Raw genomic sequence first — 19386 nt, 5'->3', positions numbered from 1 at the left:
CTGCTCTGCCCTGGTGAGACCCCACCTGGAGTCCTGCGTCCAGCTCTGGAGCCCTCAGCATAAGAAAGACACGGACCTGTTGGAGCGGGTCCAGAAGAGGGTCACAGAAATGCTCAGGGGGATGGAACACCTCTCCTGTGAAGAAAGGCTGAGAGAGTTGGGGTTTTTCAGCCTGGAGAGGAGAAGGTTTCAGGGACACCTTATTGCAGCCTTTCAATACTTAAAGGGGGCTTATAAGAAAGATGGTGGCAAACTTTTTAGCAGGGCCTGTTGCGACAGGACAAGGGGGAATGGCTTTAAACTAAAGGGGGGTAGATTTAGACTAGATATAAGGAAGAAATTTTTGACGCTGAGGGTGGTGAAGCACTGGCACGGGTTGCCCAGAGAGGTGGTGGATGCCCCATGCCTGGAAACATTCCAGGTCAGGTTGGACGGGGCTCTGAGCAACCTGATCTAGTTAAAGATGTATGTCCCTGCCCACAGCAGGGGGGTTGGACTAGATGACCTTTAGAGGTCCTTTCCAACCTAAACTATTCTATGATTCTGTGATAACTTAGTTGAGTTACTGCAGACTTTTCCATAGTTGTAAGAGTGCAAATATATGAAATGTTTGAATCTGAGTTAACTGGCTATTATATCTAGGCTGCCTGTTGGAATAAAACTAAGCTAGTAAATAGTGTTTCAAGTGCACTAGTTTTCACTGTGTGGTGGTTCAAGTTTTTTGTCATCTTACAGTAGTTTGAGGTTTCTCAAAGTGTACATTTTCTTGCTTTCATTTTTTTTCTGTAACTTAAATAGCTCTATCTGTATTTCAGCACAGTGGCCTCTGTGCTAAAATAAACAGAGCTTGTACAAAGATAATCACATTCAGAATGCAGAACTTTCATATTGATGGAGATTTCCACACTAGAGTTCAACAATAAAATGGGGGGAAGCACTCCAGTGAGTAGAACTGAGTCCTTTGTAAACCAGCCCCTGATTGTGCTCACATAATGAGAAAATGTTCAGATTTTTGTTTCTTAAGAAAACTTCAGAATTAAATAAAATTGTTCTCTTAATTTATCATGTTAAAAGGACAGGAAACTGTTGTGTATAGGCTGGACATGTAGTGTATGATGGTAAGTTATGACTTTCTGAATAAATTAACTTTTTTTTTTCTGAATTGAAGTATTTTGTAGATTTTCTAAAAAACTTGTCATGAAATATGGTGTCAGTCTGGGAGGGGCTGGCTTGCTTTTGGACTGTGGAAAAAATTGATTAAGTGTTGCATTTCTGCAAAACAGTGGTGCATAAATAACAGACAAAAATACTGCCTTAAGGGTGACCTTGTGAGGATGAGAAAAAGACTATGTACTGCTTGTTCTCTGTGTGCTTATAACATGTTTGAACTATGATTTCCTGGCCTTGTTAGAAGTTTTATAAAATGAAAGTCTCAATTTTTCCAAAGAAAGATGGTGCATGTATGTGAGGGTAAGTACATGCATAGGGAGGAGCATGTGAGAGCTGGTGTTTTCCTCAGGAGCTGTCAAGAGCATAGAATGGTAGATATCAGAATTCTACAGCTTTAATAGAGGCCTCTTTGTTTACTATGTGGACTTCTTACACTCTTAATGTTTATTCCAAGTTTTTTTCCAATTTCGCAGCTTCTTTTTTTCAGTCCTAGAGAAGGGGGTAGCCTTATATAGTGCATTCCACTAAATCTTATTGCAATTAAAATATATATATATATTGTCCAGGATGCAACAGTCTTCCCTTTAACACATTTAAGAAATATCTCCTACTGTGAATTGTGCTTTGATGAAGTGAAAGTAAGAACTTGTCCTGTTGTATTTACTGACAAGGAGAGGTTTAGTCCAGCTTGCATGCAGTTACTTTTTGACTTACTGATGTAAAACACACCTATCTGCTGTAGTTCCAGGAGAAAACAGCAACACTTTCGTAGTTACCACAGGATATAGGCCTCACATTTAACAGTAATTGTTACAAATTTTGTGGGATTTCCAGTGAGAACATTCAAATGGATCTTTTCAGCTGAGGTTCTAGGACCCACAGGATTCTTGATTTCCAGAAACATTCAGTGAACTTACGGCTTGTTTAGATGTTAGTACTGCAGCATATATGCATTGTGCAAAATTTTTATTCCGGAGTACATCACTTGAAGAATTAGATTAGTTGCTTATAGCTATGAAGAGAATATAGGCTTCCTGGGATAATGCATCGGTTTATACCTGTTGCAAACTGAAATAAGTCATTCTTCAGGTTCTGTTAGGAAGTAGCTCACAGCTGCTCCTGAAAGCATCAGTTTGTGAAACAATCTAAGAAATGTTGATTTGACTCTGTTCTGTAGTCTCAATCTTGTATTGATTTGTTCTATGACAAAATAAACAAGAGCTTTAAATATTAGCACCAGATGTAAGAATGTATTAGCATTTTGAAGAATTTGGAGGTTCAGGCAGAAGATTACGGACCTGAGTAGGCAATGCTACTTAACCTGCCATAGATCTTGCTGTTGTTACCTTAGACTTTTTTTGTGGCTTCATGCATATTCCAGCTGTGCTGCTTAAGGAGCCTCATTACCACATAAGGTATAGTTGCACGTATTTTTCTTAAGCAACCTTATGGTAGTTCAGCACAACCTGCTGTAAGCCAGGTATAGCTCTTTGTGTGCTTATGTGACGAATTGGATTGGTGTCTGATCTGGTTGGGAAATTTATTTTTCAGATGGGTCAGCTCTACATTCTGGTTCAGTGCATAAACATTTCTTCTAGAAGAGCATAGGAGATGTTCCTTCAAACAAGTGGTGAGGGAGGAAAAAAAGAGGGAGTGCTTAAATGCTTAAGTAGTACAAGTGTCAAATGTCTACTATAGCCTTATTCATCTGAGGCACAAGAAAGTGATACTAGTTACAGTAAAGAGTGCTTCAGTGGTTATCACAGTGGGAACCAAATTCTTTTGTCACTCCCTTTTGGGAATTTAAACAGAAGGCAGAGATGCCAGATGAAGCAGGTAGAAGGTGAATATATTACTGAGGTTATCGTTGCCTGTGTCTCTCAGTAGTCTTCCAGTACAAGAGTTTTTCTTTGAAATAGTCGTTGAGGCTAATGTTGCGTTGTTGTATGTTGACAGCCTAATATTTTGGCAGGGAGGGGAACCTGCCTGGTACCAACTATTAAGGGAACATGTGATATGATATGCACAGTTTCTGTCACAGGATAGAGTCAAAAATACAGGGACTGAAAATAGCTTTGTACGCTACTCTATATTATTAATTTGTGGTGTTTTTTTAAACAAACTCTAAGTAATAAGTGGATTTCTATTACTTTACCCCAAAAATAATAAGGTTCAACATCTCTCCTGTTTTATTCTTTTTAATGTCAGAAAAGAACCATGAAAATCAGTAACTGATTTTTATAGCTCAGTGGTCACCATACTGTACCATGTATTGTGTTCAGGGTATTTACTATCCATATATACAGCTATAGGGGAAGATGTAAGCCTTAATTAAGCATGCGGTTTCGTTGATGGCTAAATATTGGAGCTATTTAGCTTAAACTTACATAACTTCTATAAGCAGTAGCCTGTAAAACTCTCATGTTTAAGTATCGGTAAAACAGACATCATCCATACATTTTGCAGGCGACGTACATCAATATTTGCTCTGTGAAAGTAACAATGTTTTCACTGACTGTAAGAACTACCCTTCAATGCAAGTTGCAAGAGTTCTGTCTTAATTCAAAATTACATTGTCAAGCAGTATTCTTAATATTATGAAACAGTTGTATTTCAGTTACCTCTGTTTTGCTTTTCCCACTGCGACGTTAGTCTTAGCAGTAAATGGCTTTTCTCTTATTTCAGTTTTGCTCTCCAAAAATCTGATGCTTCTTTTTCTTGATGCATATCTATTTTTATTTCTAGGCCTTTCTTAAAACTTTCCATGTCTAAATGGACTCCTGAATGTAATATAGTTTATACTCTAAAAGCGGATATGAAGAGTGAAGTTTCTTCTGATGCACCAAAGAGACAGGAGAGTCTGAAGGGGATCCTCTTGAACCCTGAGCCTATTGGGGCAGCCAAAAGCCTCACTGCAGAAGTTGAGATGATTGCCAGTAAAGTAGGGAATGAGTTCTCTCACTTATGTGGTGATTCTCAAAAGCAGAAGGACATGAATGGCAACCGTACAGACCAAGACAAAAGTATTGTGCGAAAAAAACGCAAGAGCCAGCAGGCTGGTCCTTCATATACTCAAAATTGTCCTGATAAAGAAAACCAAGGAATCTTAGGATTAAGACAGCATCTAGAAACACAGAGTGAAGACAATGATTCTTCGTTTAGCGACTGTATCTCTTCGCCTTCATCTAGCCTACATTTTGGAGATTCTGACACAGTAACATCTGATGAAGAAAAAGATGCTCCTGTAAGACACCCTCAGGCAGTGTTGAATACAACAAGTAGAACTCATAGTGCAAGGTCACAAAAGTGGCCTCGGACTGAGGCAGACTCTGTACCTGGCTTATTAATGAAAAGGCCCTGTTTTCACAGTAGTTCTTTAAGAAGACTTCCATATAGGAAGAGATTTGTGAAAACAAGTTCGTCACAGCGGACACAGAACCAAAAAGAACGAATTTTAATGCAGAGGAAAAAGCGGGAAGTGTTAGCTCGAAGAAAGTATGCTTTACTACCCAGCTCTAGCAGTTCCAGTGAGAATGATCTCAGCAGTGAATCTTCTTCCAGTTCATCTACTGAAGGGGAGGAAGACTTATTTGTGTCGCCTGGTGAAAACCACCAGAACAGTACAGCTGTTCCTTCAGGTAAAACTAAATTCCTGAGGTGCTTTTTATTAATGAGCTTTCATCATGTATAATATGCTTTTTTCATAAGTGATTTGGGGCAGTTGTTTGTGTTTTTATAGAAGTTATACTGCAAATAGACTTAGTGCAGGTAATATGAACATTACACGATAAATTCTTGATGGGAAAAGTACATTCAGAGCTTCCAGTAAAATTACAACAAATCTAGAATTCTTTAACTTTAATGTAAAAGGTAAAGTTAATGGTTTCTAAATAATGTACTGGAAGGTTGCTGAATCTGATTAGTCACATGCTGTGGAGTTGCTCCATTTTTTTTTTTTTTTAGCTGTTGAATTGTATTAAAAATTTTACCTATTATAGCTTTGTCAGCTGATTGTGGGAATAACAATTCTGTCTGGTTTCAGAATGTAGAAATATCTGCTAATACCTAATTAACTGCACTTGACAACTTAAAAAAAAGAGAAGAAAAAAAAAATTGATCACTGTGATAAGAGCCTGAAGTAGGATTCAGTTGAAGGTAGCTTTAGTAGTGCAGTAAATAATAAGAGAAAATTCAAAGGCCTGAAGTTGCGGAAAGCAAAGTATTGTATATATACCGAATGTTTTACCTAGATAGACTCCACGCAATAATCTTGCAGTTGGTTTACATAGATGTTTCTCTATTATGTCTTGACACGGTATTTGAGGGCATGCTTGAATGTTTGGAGTGGGGGTTTTTTGGGGGGTGTTTTGGGGGTTTTTTAGTTAGTATGTTTTTTTTGGGTTTTTTGTCTTGTGTAGTTGTGGGGGGTTTTTTGCCATCTACTAATTTTCTTGGACTTCCTTTCATCTTAAATTTGCCAAGTGAAAGGCAGTCCCAAGACTGGGACCAGTAACATTCACAATGTTGTAGTTGTGCCTTCTGTTTATCAGTTCAGCTTTTTAGAGAGCATGGAAAAGTATATACATAGAACACAGCATAGTGTTAATCTGTACAACCATGTTTTTTGCCTAGTGACAAATGTGTTGTAGAAAGTGAAACTGTATCTCAGACTGTGCCGATCATTCCTCTACCAAAAAAACCCCTGAAAATACAAGGACAGGCTTAAAAAAAAAAAGTGTGTATGTTCATGTTAGGGCAGGATTTATGCTTGAACAGAACCAGAGTACTAAAGACTAGATTATTGCTTGTTATCTATTGTAGCAGGAAATAATTTGTGTGTTGTTTTTCACTGTACTGTTTAAATATGAGAATTAAAATTTGTAATGCAAAAAATCTTACTTATGCAGTGCTAGGGCTGCATAAATAACTCTGAAACAGAAGAATTACTGCACAGCCTTAATTATCTTCATGCATATTTGTGGGGACAGAAATGTAATTTTTTAAGCCTAAAAAAGTTACATTTGACACGCAAGTTCAAGCATATTGAAGGGTATGATTTGTAAATAATTAATGTATGGGGATATGCATACATTCATATTAAAAAACAATTTGGGAGACTACTGTGTTAACACTTCTGTTTCCAAGTTAATAGTTTATTCTCGTTTTCAGAGAGGATGGAGTTTCATGTAACTGTAAAATGATGTAGGACCATTAACAACTCTCTTTCCACACATAGCACCGTGCAACAGTGAAGCTGGTATATGGGTAAGAAAATGTAGGTTATGGCTTCTTAGGCAACCATCTATTTCTAACCATGAAAAATGTATTTAGAGAGAATTTTCAATTAATTTTTTTTAGTCTACTTGAACTGTTAAAACCTACTGCCCTTTTTTAACACAAATTCAATTAATACCGCTTCTGTGCTTTTATTTCCCTTGAAGTGTAGAACAAGTATTTCCATAAGTGAGGCTTTCCATAGGCATTTCAAAAGAATCTTTTTGGAGAGACATCTCTTTAAAAATTGATGTAATGATCAGTGAATATTCCAGCTGTTCAGGTAACTTCTGATAATTCAGTGATTCAGTGTGATGTTATTTTGATGATAGGAAGACTGGAACGTGCAATTTGTTTCATCTGGTTATGTGGGAAAGTGTATTGTCCAATGGTTTAATTTTTATACTACTTGAAAAGCACACTTAATTCATTTGAAATTATGTTTATTCTCATGTCATGAATGAAAAATCTATTAGCTTTGCACCGGTTAATTTTAGATTAAAATACTGACATCAGTTGTAACTGAAATAAGGTGTGCTTTAAAGAACGTGTGTTACGGTGGCTGTACTTCAGGACTAACAATTGCAGTGAGTTGAGAAGTAATTCTGGCTTAGAGTATGTGAATACTGTAGGTTTCTTTTCCAGTGGAAGTATGTATTGATGGGAAGATTTTGAGCATTTTATTTACATTGCAGATAAAATGGGAAGTTGAGCAGACTTCCTTTATAAGTGTCCTATTTTTAGCAAGATAAAAGTGTGATTAATGCTTTCTGTAGCTTTCTGCTGTTATATAAAGCATTTCTAGTTACTGAGTTAATTGGGACAGAAATGGGGCCAGCTGGGAAAATAGCTATGCAACTTCTCTGTATAGTGAGCAAGCATGATGGTGTTTCTATGTGAGGAAAGGGTTGTATTGCTAGTAGTGCTACACTAGCCTGTTAATGTTAGGGAAGAATTGTTTTGCTCTAGATTGGCATGTGAAGGTTATGTATGCATCTGCTGAAATTTCAGAATATACTGAAGGACAAAGAACTTCTGCTAAGAATATGAGGCCTGCAGCATATATGTAAAAGTACTAGAGGATAGGCTTAAGAAAGGATAATAATAATAATAATAATAATCAGAAAAGAAAATACAATTTAAAAAGATATGGTAATAACTGAATTTTTAATAAGCAGGCATCAAAGTGATGTGATTAGTCTTGTAGCCTACTTAGTAGCAATTTGTATTAAGGATATGTCACAAAATATTTCTTTGCATTAAATGTTGATGTTTATCTAAAGATATGGTGCATTTAAAGAACCAGTAAATTTAATTAGCGTATACTGTTCTGGGAAATGTTTCTTTCTGATTATTGCGAGAAATTAAAGTAACAGATCTTTTTAACCAAAGTAGTGTTTAGCAGGTTAGTTCTTGTAGTTAATAAAACTAACTTGGCGTTTTTGGAAAATTATATGAATGGAGATGTGTGTGGGTTTGGGGGGTGGGGTGTTTATTTTTTTTTTTTTAACAAAACCTTTTACAAAACCTTTACCAAAAAAACCCCGAACAACACTATATAAGGTTTTTCCTCCTTTTCCTTTTCTATCAGAGCTTCAGCTATTCTTCTGGTGGAACTTTGTGCTTTGCAAGGAGTGGGAGAGTATTGAACAAGTACGAAATCATGACACCTGGGAATAGATTATATTATTTTACCAACTGTTTGCCATGAAAGGCAGTTGTCCTCACTAAATCCAGGATGACCAGATGAAGCTCATTCAGGAGACAGAGGAGAGTTGGGAGCATAAGGATAACGTAAAAACAACTATATGTAGTTTAACAATACAGTTACAGTTGAAGGTACAAGTGCTTTCAGGGGTATATATTCTAATCTGAATGTTGGTCAGTTGGTTTTAATGGAAATACTGGGCTTACAGTTAAAATGACTGCAAGCAGCAACATTTTTGCTATGAAACGCAGATCTTGATTCTGTGTTTTGTTTAGGTAGCTCAGAAACTTTTCTCTAACCCTCGGAGGACCTGTATATGCATCTATAGAGATAATCCTCTTTTGACTTTCCTTGTCAAGGGTAGCAAAATTTCAACTTTTACTGTTCTTGGATCTCTGTAACGTTGTAATGCAAATTTTCTGATATGCTTATACAGGTATTTGATTTTTCAGCTTGGATTTAAAGGGCCAGGGGTGCCATTTGGAGGTGGCCAATCTATGGAGGGAAGTCTAGCAAAAGCTAAAATTGGAACAAGTTTTTAGCCTCACATAGTCTGATTTGGCAGTAAAGCTGAACCACGGGAAATGGGAAAGTGTTGTTATAAAAAAAGCTGGGTAGAATTTTGCATTGTCATAAATTGTTCACCTAATAGCACTTGAAATTCCGTCAGGGTCTGACATGTTACTTTATATTTTTGAGCAGCTAGTGCTAGACAGTCCTTGCCTATTTCCTTAGAATGTAATGCTGCTGAGAAGCTGCTCCAGTTTTTGGTCAAAGCTGCTTAAAATGATAAGACTGAGTTTATTCACTGTCATCCTCTTGATTCCTCTAACATGTGTTGTCTGTCTCGCAAAAATGTTGAATATAGACATCCGATATTTTAAAAGCCAGAGGCTGGTGAAAATGTTAAACATGTACCACTTCATGTTCAGATTATTTTAACAGGTTCAAGATGAACATGTATTAAGTGGAAATGAGCTGTCTGTTGTTAGAGTTGATTATCTTTCAGTTACTTAATCCCTCCCTACCTCATGTGCTCCTTTTCTCACAGTAACTGATGCAGCTCATAATCCAGAGCTTTTCTCTCAATAGCATTAGTAGACAAGGAAGTGAATACAAATCCTTTCTACTGTGCCTCTTACTAGTGAGGGGTTGAGGAAGAACTGGGAAGTGGTGAGGAAAGAAGCACCTGGTTTTGTGAGCAGTCAATATTAACTATTGTTGCTATATCTGTCTGCTGTGAATTGGAGCTTTAAATAGTTACAGTAATAAAAGCTAGCATGGGATTCACTTCAGCACTTCCCTGTAGCCGCTGTAGCTTTCTGTGCTGAAGATACTTCTAGAATTGGCTTGCTGTAGCATTGCTGACAGGACTAAGATTTATGTGCTTGCTTAAGAACAGTCAGTAGAGTTTTGGATTGGCCTATATTAGCATGGCGCACAGTTGCACAAGATCTCCTAAATTCTGGTTGTTGACTGTCTTTTCCACCAGGGTGCAGACTCGTAAGCAATTTGTATGTTTTGAAAATTTCTCCCATCATGCACAGCTATTGGAAAGTATATTCCAAATAAGTCTCAGGTACACAAAAACTGTTATCTTCTAACCTAGTGTCACCCAACACTAAGGGGACAGACGGGTTCTTTTAGGGATCCTTGGCAGAATGATGATGGCACTAAATCATAGTTACAATTAAAGCTTTATTTTCTTAGCACGGTATTATGATTAGTATAGCACAGAATTTATTAGAATGACACAGGATTTCTACAAGCAGAATCAATATAGTACAATCTATAAGTAGCGTAATACAGAATTTATAATACAAAATTTATAATTTCTAGTCACCTGGACCCTCTGCAGATCAGGTCAAATCTTAATATGTCGTTTGCTGTATCAATATAACAATCATAATCTAGACTTGAAAATCATATAAAAGAGTAGGAGTCACTCACTCAATCCTCAGAGGAAGCAGATGATGATGGTCGTGATTCTCACTGTCCAGCAGCAGTTCTGGTCCAGGTTCCCACTTAGGACTTGTAACTACTTGATTTTATAAACAGTGTTCTGTATGCTGTTACACTTCCCTGTTCTGTGATGGGGTCATCAACAACACCTGGTTGGCCGGGTGCCTGCGACCTTCAAGGCCAGCAAGGAAGGGAGTAATTGTCCTGGCGCCCAGGAATCTTGAGGCTGATAGGGAGGGGAAGAAGAAATCTGTTTGGTTTGTCTGCTTGGTTCACAGGACCTTCAGAGCCTGAGAATGAGGGGAAAGGGAACAAATGTGTGACCTGCTCGGTCGCAGAGAATGGCTGCTTGCCTCATAAAGTGGCATTAATTATGCTAACCGTATTACCAGGGGATGGGAGCAGGGGGTACTGGTCACACCTAGTTCAAGAAGTTTGAAAGCTGAAGAAGGGGAGTACTCGTAGGATATTATTTTATCCATTTCAAGCTGAATTACTATCCAGGTAATTATCTTGACCTCACCAGCACAAGGTGCTGTAGAGGCACATAGTACCAGCAAGTTCAAAAAGGGATTAGATGCACTTACTGACAGCTGTCCATGAGCAATGAATAGACAAGCAAGTGGTCTCTGACATCTGCAACATTGTCGTGGATGCTGGGTAGTGTGAGAGGTTTCTGTTAAAGATTGTAGCCTGGATTTTCTACTCTGACCGCATAGTTTTGCCTGCTGCAGCTGGCAGAGAGAACATGGGCCTCAGCAGGCCCTTGGTCTGATCCAGTGAAAGCTTGGAACTCAAGTCATCTCTTGTCACTGAAACTTGACTGCGTATTTTAAATCTCTTCTGTTTTCACTTACGGCTTGGTCAGACTGTCTCATTTGAAATTGTGTATTGTAAAACTCCTTCACTGTCTTACATGTAATATTTAAACTAGTTAAACCCCATGTTAATTGCAAAATAGATGTAAAATACCCTCCAGGAAGGACAACAATCAGCCAAACATAAATTTGGAGATTATACCAGTGTTCTTTATGTCCTTGATGGGGTACTTGTGTTGGTGATGATTGATTAATCTTTGAGTTATGCCATGATCTTTCAGAGTTAAGTAATAGTATATATATTATACAGAGAGTATAACCTGTATATATTATACACGTTACACTGTGCAAAGCTTAGTCTCTTGCTTCTAACTTCTGGATTATTAAAGTATTTGATTCTAAAACTTGCGTCCCAGAACTGCATCTGCTCTATCAACAGCACCTAGCAGTTATAGTTCTGAAATAATCTTGCCATTTTCTGGGGAAAAGATATCCTTATTTACTGACCTAAATATTGGACTACATGGTATTATATTATTTTAAAAGTTCTATTCTGCTTAATAAAGTACTTTAATCTGACAGATTTACTGTCTTGGTGATGTAGAGCGTGGAGGAGGGAGTGTTTTGGTTTTTAAGGGATGATTATAATTTTGAGCATGTTCAAATTTGGATTCAAGCCAGTGTAGTTTAATCCTTCCTGTAGATTGGCTGAGCACTAGATTTCTATCATAAAACAGGCTTTTAAAAGAGAGGGGAGAAGCTTCTGTAAAGAAGTTACTAATTATTACTGATCATTAGTCATGTACAAAACCTAATTACTAACTGCTGTTGATGGGTCTGAATTGTTGGGATATGCAAAACTTGCAAACTAAAATTTGGTGTTTTGCATGCACTATAAAATATTATTCGTGGATGTGAGTAGGAAAAAAACCAAAATTCAGTGGAAGCTAATAAAATTCTTGCTGTAATTTTCAGTAGAAGTTTTGTTTTTAACCAGCTCATTTAAAATGTAGAATGAGTCTTGCAGTGGTGGCCCAAAGGCTAATTTAGTCACAAACAACTAGAGTATAATTTGCTTGCTGCGTTTTGTTACTCAGGAGATGACAGAGAGAAGTAGCGTATACCTGCAGGAGGATAATTTTCTGTTTGATTTATAGCCATAGGTATTATGCTGAAAGTAGTACAAAATACCTCTCATAGATCTGCATAACTATTTTGTTGCCAACAGTCCAGTGACTCTTCTCCTTGAAGGGAGATTACCTTCAAGGAGTATAGGATTAATACAGTAACACTCTCATTATACAGATTTAGCTGTTCTCCTACAGGGTCAATCATTTAGGTGATACATTGCTGAGTAAGGTATTCATATTTATACTTTAAGTAAGATCAAATTTGCTTGAAGTTCATTCCAGACAGAAGATGACTGGTCAGTGACTGGTACATGCATAAAAGCAAATAAATGAAGTATACCTTGTCATGGTGGACTATATAAAAACATCTTGTCTAGTAGACTGCAGGGTGAAAAGTAATACCGAGAAAGATGTGCAAGTATTTTGTCATCTGGTATATTTCTGGATTTGGATTTTCTGTTTGTTTTGTTGTGGGTTTTTTTTCCTTGGCTGTTGGTATATTTTGTAAATTGTGCAGTACATTAGAACTGAAATATCAAATTCTGTTGGTTTTATGCTCTTCCTAAGAAATTTACTTTACAGGTGTGTATATATACCAAGTATATTCCCATGTAGATCTAAGGATGGAGACACCTTAAAGATATGTTCAGCTGTTTACTGCTAACGTGTAGCCTTGGATTCACCAGATGGCTCTTAAGAGTTACTTATGTGGTAAATATTTGAGGCATGCAAGTGCCTCAAAATTATCTTGAGCAAATATTTTTAGAAACAATACAGCAAAACCTCTGAAAATCCATTTACTTCTGCATGTCAGTCATCTCACTAAAGAAAGTTTCCTTCTGCTTTACAGGTTTGTGCACTCTTAAAATTCAAGGCAACCATCTTGAATTACTCCGACTGACATATCAGTAAAGTTCACCTTCAGATACTAACTTAACCTGCAAAGTTACATTACGTGGAACTGCACAACATCATGGATTTGCTAGGATTAGGCTTGGAGTAGTTCAAACCAGCAGACTTGAATTTTAAGTGCATTTGGCAGAGAACTTACTCTTTTTTTCCCCCAGCTTTGATACTACAGAACATTCAAAAAGACATCTTAAATTTCACTAGTTCTTCAGTATCGGTACAGTTTTAATTCTTAATTGCCTTGTAAATGAAATGCTCTAATGCTAGGATAAATCCCTTATACATGGGCTTGCTGAAGTTTAAGGGGTCTCTCCTTGATAGCTGTGTTGTTGCTCATGTGCTGCAGGCACCCTGTATTCCTGTCGGCCTGTCAAGGAGGCTGTACTCCAAGACCTCATTCTGACAGATTATTTCAGAGACTTGACTTAGAAGCACAGAGATAGGGGAAAAATAGTTGGGTTTTCTTCTAACTGACCGTTCACCAGCTGCTTGGCCAGCTGGTTTTGTCTGAGAAGCAGCTAAGACAGTTTTGTGTAAGGAAGCTGTTGCTTATTTGCCCGTGATTTGCAAGACATCAAAATCATGACATTTACATTCTTCTGAATGTGATGATGACTTTAGCTGCCTTTCTTTCACTTTGAGTAATTGGCCTCTCTGTATTTTCAATTTTAGCATGTGACTTTGTTTTTTAGACACTGTAACATTTTCTGTTTTTCCCAAAACTTTCATGCAAGTTCTGAGAATTAATTTTGTCACATACTACTTCCACTAGTGAGAATTCGGTGAATACCAATATTTGGAAGCTTCGCTGTTTCCATCTTCAGACACCAGTCTCTCTGGGATAAGTATGACCAGAAACAAAGGCCATTGGAAAATAAGTAATGCAAATTGTTTTGTCAAAGTATAAAAATGTTGATACTTGGAGGGCGGGAAAATAATCTGCCCCACCTTGTCATTGGGTAGAGCAGCTAAGAACAGTCAGTACATACAGGATGTAAGTATTGACTTGAATGAGACCAAGTTCTTCAAGCACCTTTCTTGAAGAAATTTGCAAATCTCAAAGTAGTTTACTATTTCTAAGCTATATAGCTCATTTATTTAGTAAGTTCTTTTGTGCTCAGTGGTATTACTATAGTAACACCATTGAGCTAATACATAGCTCAATTTAAGTATTCTAGATACAAGCTCAAACTTGTCACTGTCAGTACTACAGCTGTAGAGAAGTGTTGCCATGTGTCTGGGTATTAGGCTGGAACTTTAATCATTTTTGCCTGAAGTGGAAATTGTTTCCTATCAAAACTTGTCTCTAAATTGATTTTATGGGGTTTTGGTTGTTGTTTTTTACCATTGGTAGTTTCATTTTATCTTCCTCTGTCTAGTATACGATTGTGAATGCTACTGAAAGTGTAGATGTAAAGATGTTTATAAACACCAATGGATTTGTGATCTTCATTTTGTTGTAGAAATAAATAACATATTAGTTGGTGCATCATTTTTCTCCTGTTGCTACTGTTTAGGCTTGAGACTTTAATACCTACAAAAACATAAAAAAAAAAATTAATGATAACAAACCACCACTGCTTAGCTAGTTTGAAAGTTTAATTTGTTTTTATATTAAATGACTGAATTTCGTTGGTGTTACAACTAATAAAATTCACTGTAATTGCTTCCAATACACAGCAGAATGTAAGCTTGCATATCTTCCCCCCCATCTTCTTTTTCCTTCCTTTTTTTATTTCAATATTTACAGCACAATTGCTACCTTTAATAATTAGGTCATGAATTTGACAGTTGCACCTAAAGTTTTGACATACACCAAGACATTCTCTATCTACATGTATTTTAAGTCTAGGAAAAAAATAGTCTCTTATAATGGCAGCTCCTGAGATAGATGAAGTATACAACCTTTCTTCTTCCTTTTTCCTTATCAGGAAGTATTGATGAAGATGTTGTGGTGATTGAAGCATCCTCCACTCCCCAGGTCACTGCTAATGAAGAAATAAATGTTACCTCAACAGATAGTGAAGTGGAGATTGTCACAGTTGGTGAAAGCTACAGGTGAGACTTGCATCTCTTTGTATTAATACAATTTTGCTTGACTCCAAGTTTGTCACAAGGTTCTGTATCATTAAAAGCCCATGAGGTTATGTCACATAAATTCTAACCAGGATGCATAGTATGTGGTTTGGATTAAAAACAAAACAAAACCAAAACCAAACAGCTAAAAACCCAAACAACAAGAAAACCCCAAACAAAGAAACAAACAAAAAACCCCAAACCACAGCTTTGACAAAGCTTGACAATTCAACTAATCTGGAGTTGTTGAGGTGGTTGTAGTTAGTGTGACTGATGGGCAGAATTTTGGGGAAGCAAAGCTGTACGGTGAGATCCTAGAGAGAGCAAGTTTAGGCTGAGCTGACTATCTAGGGCTGAGCATTTCTTAGGAAAGCATCCTACTTTTTTGAAGCTGCTGCTGTGTATGCTTTCCTGTTCTTCCATGCCTTTCTGGAAGTATTGTTCCATATTAGTCAGATTTTGCAGAATCTATTGAAGTGGAGCTCCTTGAAGAAGAAAACTTGAAATTGTCATGTGCATGGGTCTGTTGGAGATGGCTGCCTATTATGTATGTCTTCATATTTGTGAACATGAAGACAAAATTGTAGAATATGAAGAATGACTATCAATTTTTTATAAAATAATGACAAAGGAAGAATAGGCAGTAAATTATGAAAACATTCCATCTGTTTGTCATCAGATAGTGCTTTCACTAGTGCAATTTTAAATTTAAAATAACAGACAAGTTTTCCTGCAAAAATCAGTTTTATTGGAATAAATATCACCTTGAACAAACCAATTTTATGTTTAAGACAAATGTGTGCATAATGTAGATTTCATGAATACTTGGAACTGACTAAAGTTTTTGTTAAACTCTGACACACAAAGGATGTCAAACTCACAAAAATATGCAGCCTGAATCTATAGCAAAGGGGAATTGGGGAGAGATGAGAGAAATCAACATTTAAAAAATTCATTTCTTCAACAATATGTTTCTTTATATTTCCTTCTGTTTAAAAGAAAACAAAAGCTGCAGAATTAACAGATGCTCTGTCTTGAAGTGATTAGAAACAGTTTCTAGAAATAGTTGATTTATCCACATGAATGTATTTGTTGAGAATAGTTATTAAAACTTATGAAACAACATGTATGCTTGAAAAGACTTGAGCTAGATCAAGTTAATACTTTAGCCTCTTATAACTTGCATGTAAAGCTTTAAAGGGTAAAAAATTAGGCTAGATGAAAGTGATTGTGCTTCTAGAACATTAGTTCAAACCTGATTCAGACAGATAAGATGCTTTTAAAGAATAAACAGCTTTCTCTTTTTCCTAGCACCAATAAGAAATGTTTTGTGTAGTAGCCGTGAAAGACTTGAAAAAAATTACTTCTTTCTTTCCTTACCTTCTGCAATCCTACAACCAAAACAGCAGCAGCATCCCCCCCGCTTCATTGTTATTGATGTCAGTGGTGTCTTTACTGGTGACTTAAGTGAGAAGGAGATTGAACGAAGGGCATTTTCTGGTGAATTTAAATTTTTGGCCTGTTTGGTTTGTTAGACCTTCTAACATGCAGAGTTCTCGAAGACATTTGATTCTTTATCTTTTTTAAGATTATAACAGAATGGTCAAATTAAGTTTTGCTCTTTAACTATTTATTGTACTTGCTCTCAACTCTTAAGAAAAGACATCAGTCTGAAAATGTTCAGCTGAAAACTTTTTGAGAAGATTAAAGAAATAGTTGAGTTTTATTTTGTATTGGAAAAAGTCATGATTCTGTGTCTAAAAAAAAAAAAAAAAACCACAGTAAGAAAACAATTCCAGGAAGTTTGGTATGAGGAGGAAGAGTCTTAAATACAAATCTTCAGTCTGAAAAGTCAGGAACTTCTAAACTAGTCTTTTATACTTTGAACATAGAGTACTTCCTATGCAGGTTTTTCTGTGTTTTAAGCATATTAGTTTTGCCAACCACAATGTAAGGAACAAAGGCAACTCTTGGACATCTAAATGATAGTTCAGTATAAAATTATAAATATAAATGCTGTAAGCAAACTGAACATTAGGAAGGTTATTTACCGAACTCAGAATACTGTTCAGAGCTAAATAAATGGTTACGTTTATTCTTTATAACTTGTGTATAGATGAGAGACGTTACTGTATTTTTTTAAAAGGCGAAAGTGTATTTTTGGATGGAAGTAAAAAAAAGAAAAAGTCAGAAATGCAAAAATGAAGGTGGTTCTTTTGACACTTCATAGTATTGCTAGCTTTTTTCTGTGAAATCTGAGGCTAAGCTTTTTAATGCTTGTTACATACATTGACTACTCCAGAACTAACACTTACTTTTTCCAAAACTCAATTATTAGTTGAGTAGCAGAGTATATCCCCATAGTAACATATGGACTTACAGAATGCAAATTAATAGTAGTGAAAAAGATTGTAGATTTGAAAAGGTTTACTTAAATTCTGGAGGCCGTCACTTTGACATTTGTCTTTATACAAAGCATTCTGCAGGGAAGTTGCAACTTTACACCTGACAATTTCAAAAAACTTAAAATTCTGCAGTGTTAATCTTGACCTTAGTAAATAAAAGATGAATCTAATAGTAGGCTCTAAATTTAAGCTGTGGTAAGAATCTGTGGTTGGCATATTTAAGTATGTTAAAGCTGGTTTCTCTACCTTCCTAAATGGAAGATAAAAAACATTATTTTTTTAAAAATACTTTTAAACAAGTGGCCGTGTATAGATAATAGGAATATTTTAATTTATTTACAATTTACAGGTGAAACGTACTTTGAAGGGAATTGATGCACTTGAATACGGGGGGGGGTGGGGGTTGTATGGATGAACTTGCTAATACCTGAAGGTCAGCCGATGGTTGAGTGTGCATACAAGTTTACTGGGCATTTTAGTACTAAAGATCAGAAAAGAAGGAAAGAAAATTCATGAAGTGTTTAATCTGTCTCTTCCTGAATCCTCCTTTCAGTCATACAAATTTTTTTGTGGGAGAGAAGAAAACTACTGGAAGAAAGAAGGAAGCCAGCATTCTCCAGACAACACACCTGGATCCCTTAGAAACTCAGAATTTGTGTTTAGACTTGGAAAAGCTAGAGACAAAAAAAAAAAAAAAAAAAAAGTTTTGTGTTGAAAATTTTGAGGCAAAGCATCTGTTGTGATGTAGAACCAGGAGCATGTCAGTGGACATGAGATCATCTTTCACTATTATTGATGTGTTGTGGGCAGCAGAAGATAGGGAATGGATAAAGAACATAGAAATGGAACGTTCCAAGAAGGAAAGTCATCTCAAAGAAAAAGGTAGTAATGCTGAATAGGGAGAAGATAAAGAAAAAGCCTTAGAGAGCTAGAGCTGTGCGAGAGAAAGGGTTTCTTTCTTCAGTGCCTTCAACCAGACCTTTTGGGTAGCTATACAGGTGCCACCTTGCTTGTCATGACAGCAAATAGTACAATTTTCTGCTCGCTTTTAAGCTTTGCTGTCTCTTGTCTTAAGTGTAATGTGGTATGGGCTTTAAGAATCCCCCCCCCAGCATTTATTTCTTGTCATCTTCCTCCACTCTTTTAGTGAAATCCTACTCTGATTGCTATTTTCCTAAAAGGAAGGAGATCTGATAAAACTGGCAGTGGACTCTGCAAAAGGCAGTAGTGGACACCATTGCTTAGCAATGAATACATAGTGCTTCATCCTAAACCACACATACGTTATCAGTAGCATCAATGTAAAATTGTTTTTACAATTTTTATGTTATGATTTTTATTTGCCTTGTGAAATCAAGATGCTAATGCTCTTCTGCCTGTTTTCTGAGTGGTTGCTGGTGAGATGCAGTTGGTAGCATGTTGAATCCTCACTTAGTCCCATGTATGTAGAAATTTGTCACTTTTTCTTATATTGCACATGGTCTCGGGTTTGAGAAAATTACATACAGAAACCCACGTGTTAGTTTCTTCCTCCATGTCTTTCATTTTGCCCAGTGCGCCATATTCCATCAAGAAATTGTTATTCCATCAAGAAATTGTACTGATGATTATTCCCTCCTTCTCCCTTCTCCATCAAGATAGGGCTACTTTCAAAGCATAGAGAAAGTAAATCTTTGATGTAAAATAAACTGCAGTCTCAAGCAGCAGTGTAGCAGCTGGAATCATAGCTAGGAGGATGAGATAGACAGTATCTACCAAAATGCTATGAAGCCTTCACTGATGGTCCTTTTCTGATTAAGAAAAAGCTATTAAGATCTGGTTGAGAGTTGTCTTAGCATTAAATGGACTAAACAATTTGGTCATAAATGTCATGGTTTAACCTCAGTCAGCAACTGAGCACCACACAGCCGCTCACTCACCCTCCCCGCCCCCAC

The 19386-nt window shown here is 36.7% G+C and overlaps 1 protein-coding gene across 3 annotated transcripts in view; it reads left to right on the top strand.

Moving 5' to 3' along the window:
* The window catches only part of RNF111 (ring finger protein 111), a 53085-nt gene that overhangs the window by 4631 nt on the left and 29068 nt on the right, over positions 1-19386 (top strand). For all 3 annotated transcript variants that reach the window (XM_009321576.1, XM_009321575.1, XM_009321574.1), the window contains exons 2-3: positions 3916-4808; positions 14903-15029. In XM_009321576.1, the coding sequence (XP_009319851.1) occupies positions 3935-4808; positions 14903-15029 (1001 nt within the window). In that variant the 5' untranslated portion in view covers positions 3916-3934. The remainder of the gene's footprint in view (positions 1-3915; positions 4809-14902; positions 15030-19386) is intronic.

Source organism: Pygoscelis adeliae, unplaced genomic scaffold (assembly GCF_000699105.1).
Source record: "Pygoscelis adeliae isolate BGI_AS28 unplaced genomic scaffold, ASM69910v1 Scaffold183, whole genome shotgun sequence".
Lineage (NCBI taxonomy): Eukaryota > Metazoa > Chordata > Aves > Sphenisciformes > Spheniscidae > Pygoscelis > Pygoscelis adeliae.
The sequence above is the reverse complement of the archived record's forward strand: the minus strand, read 5'-3'. Positions and strand labels throughout refer to the sequence as shown.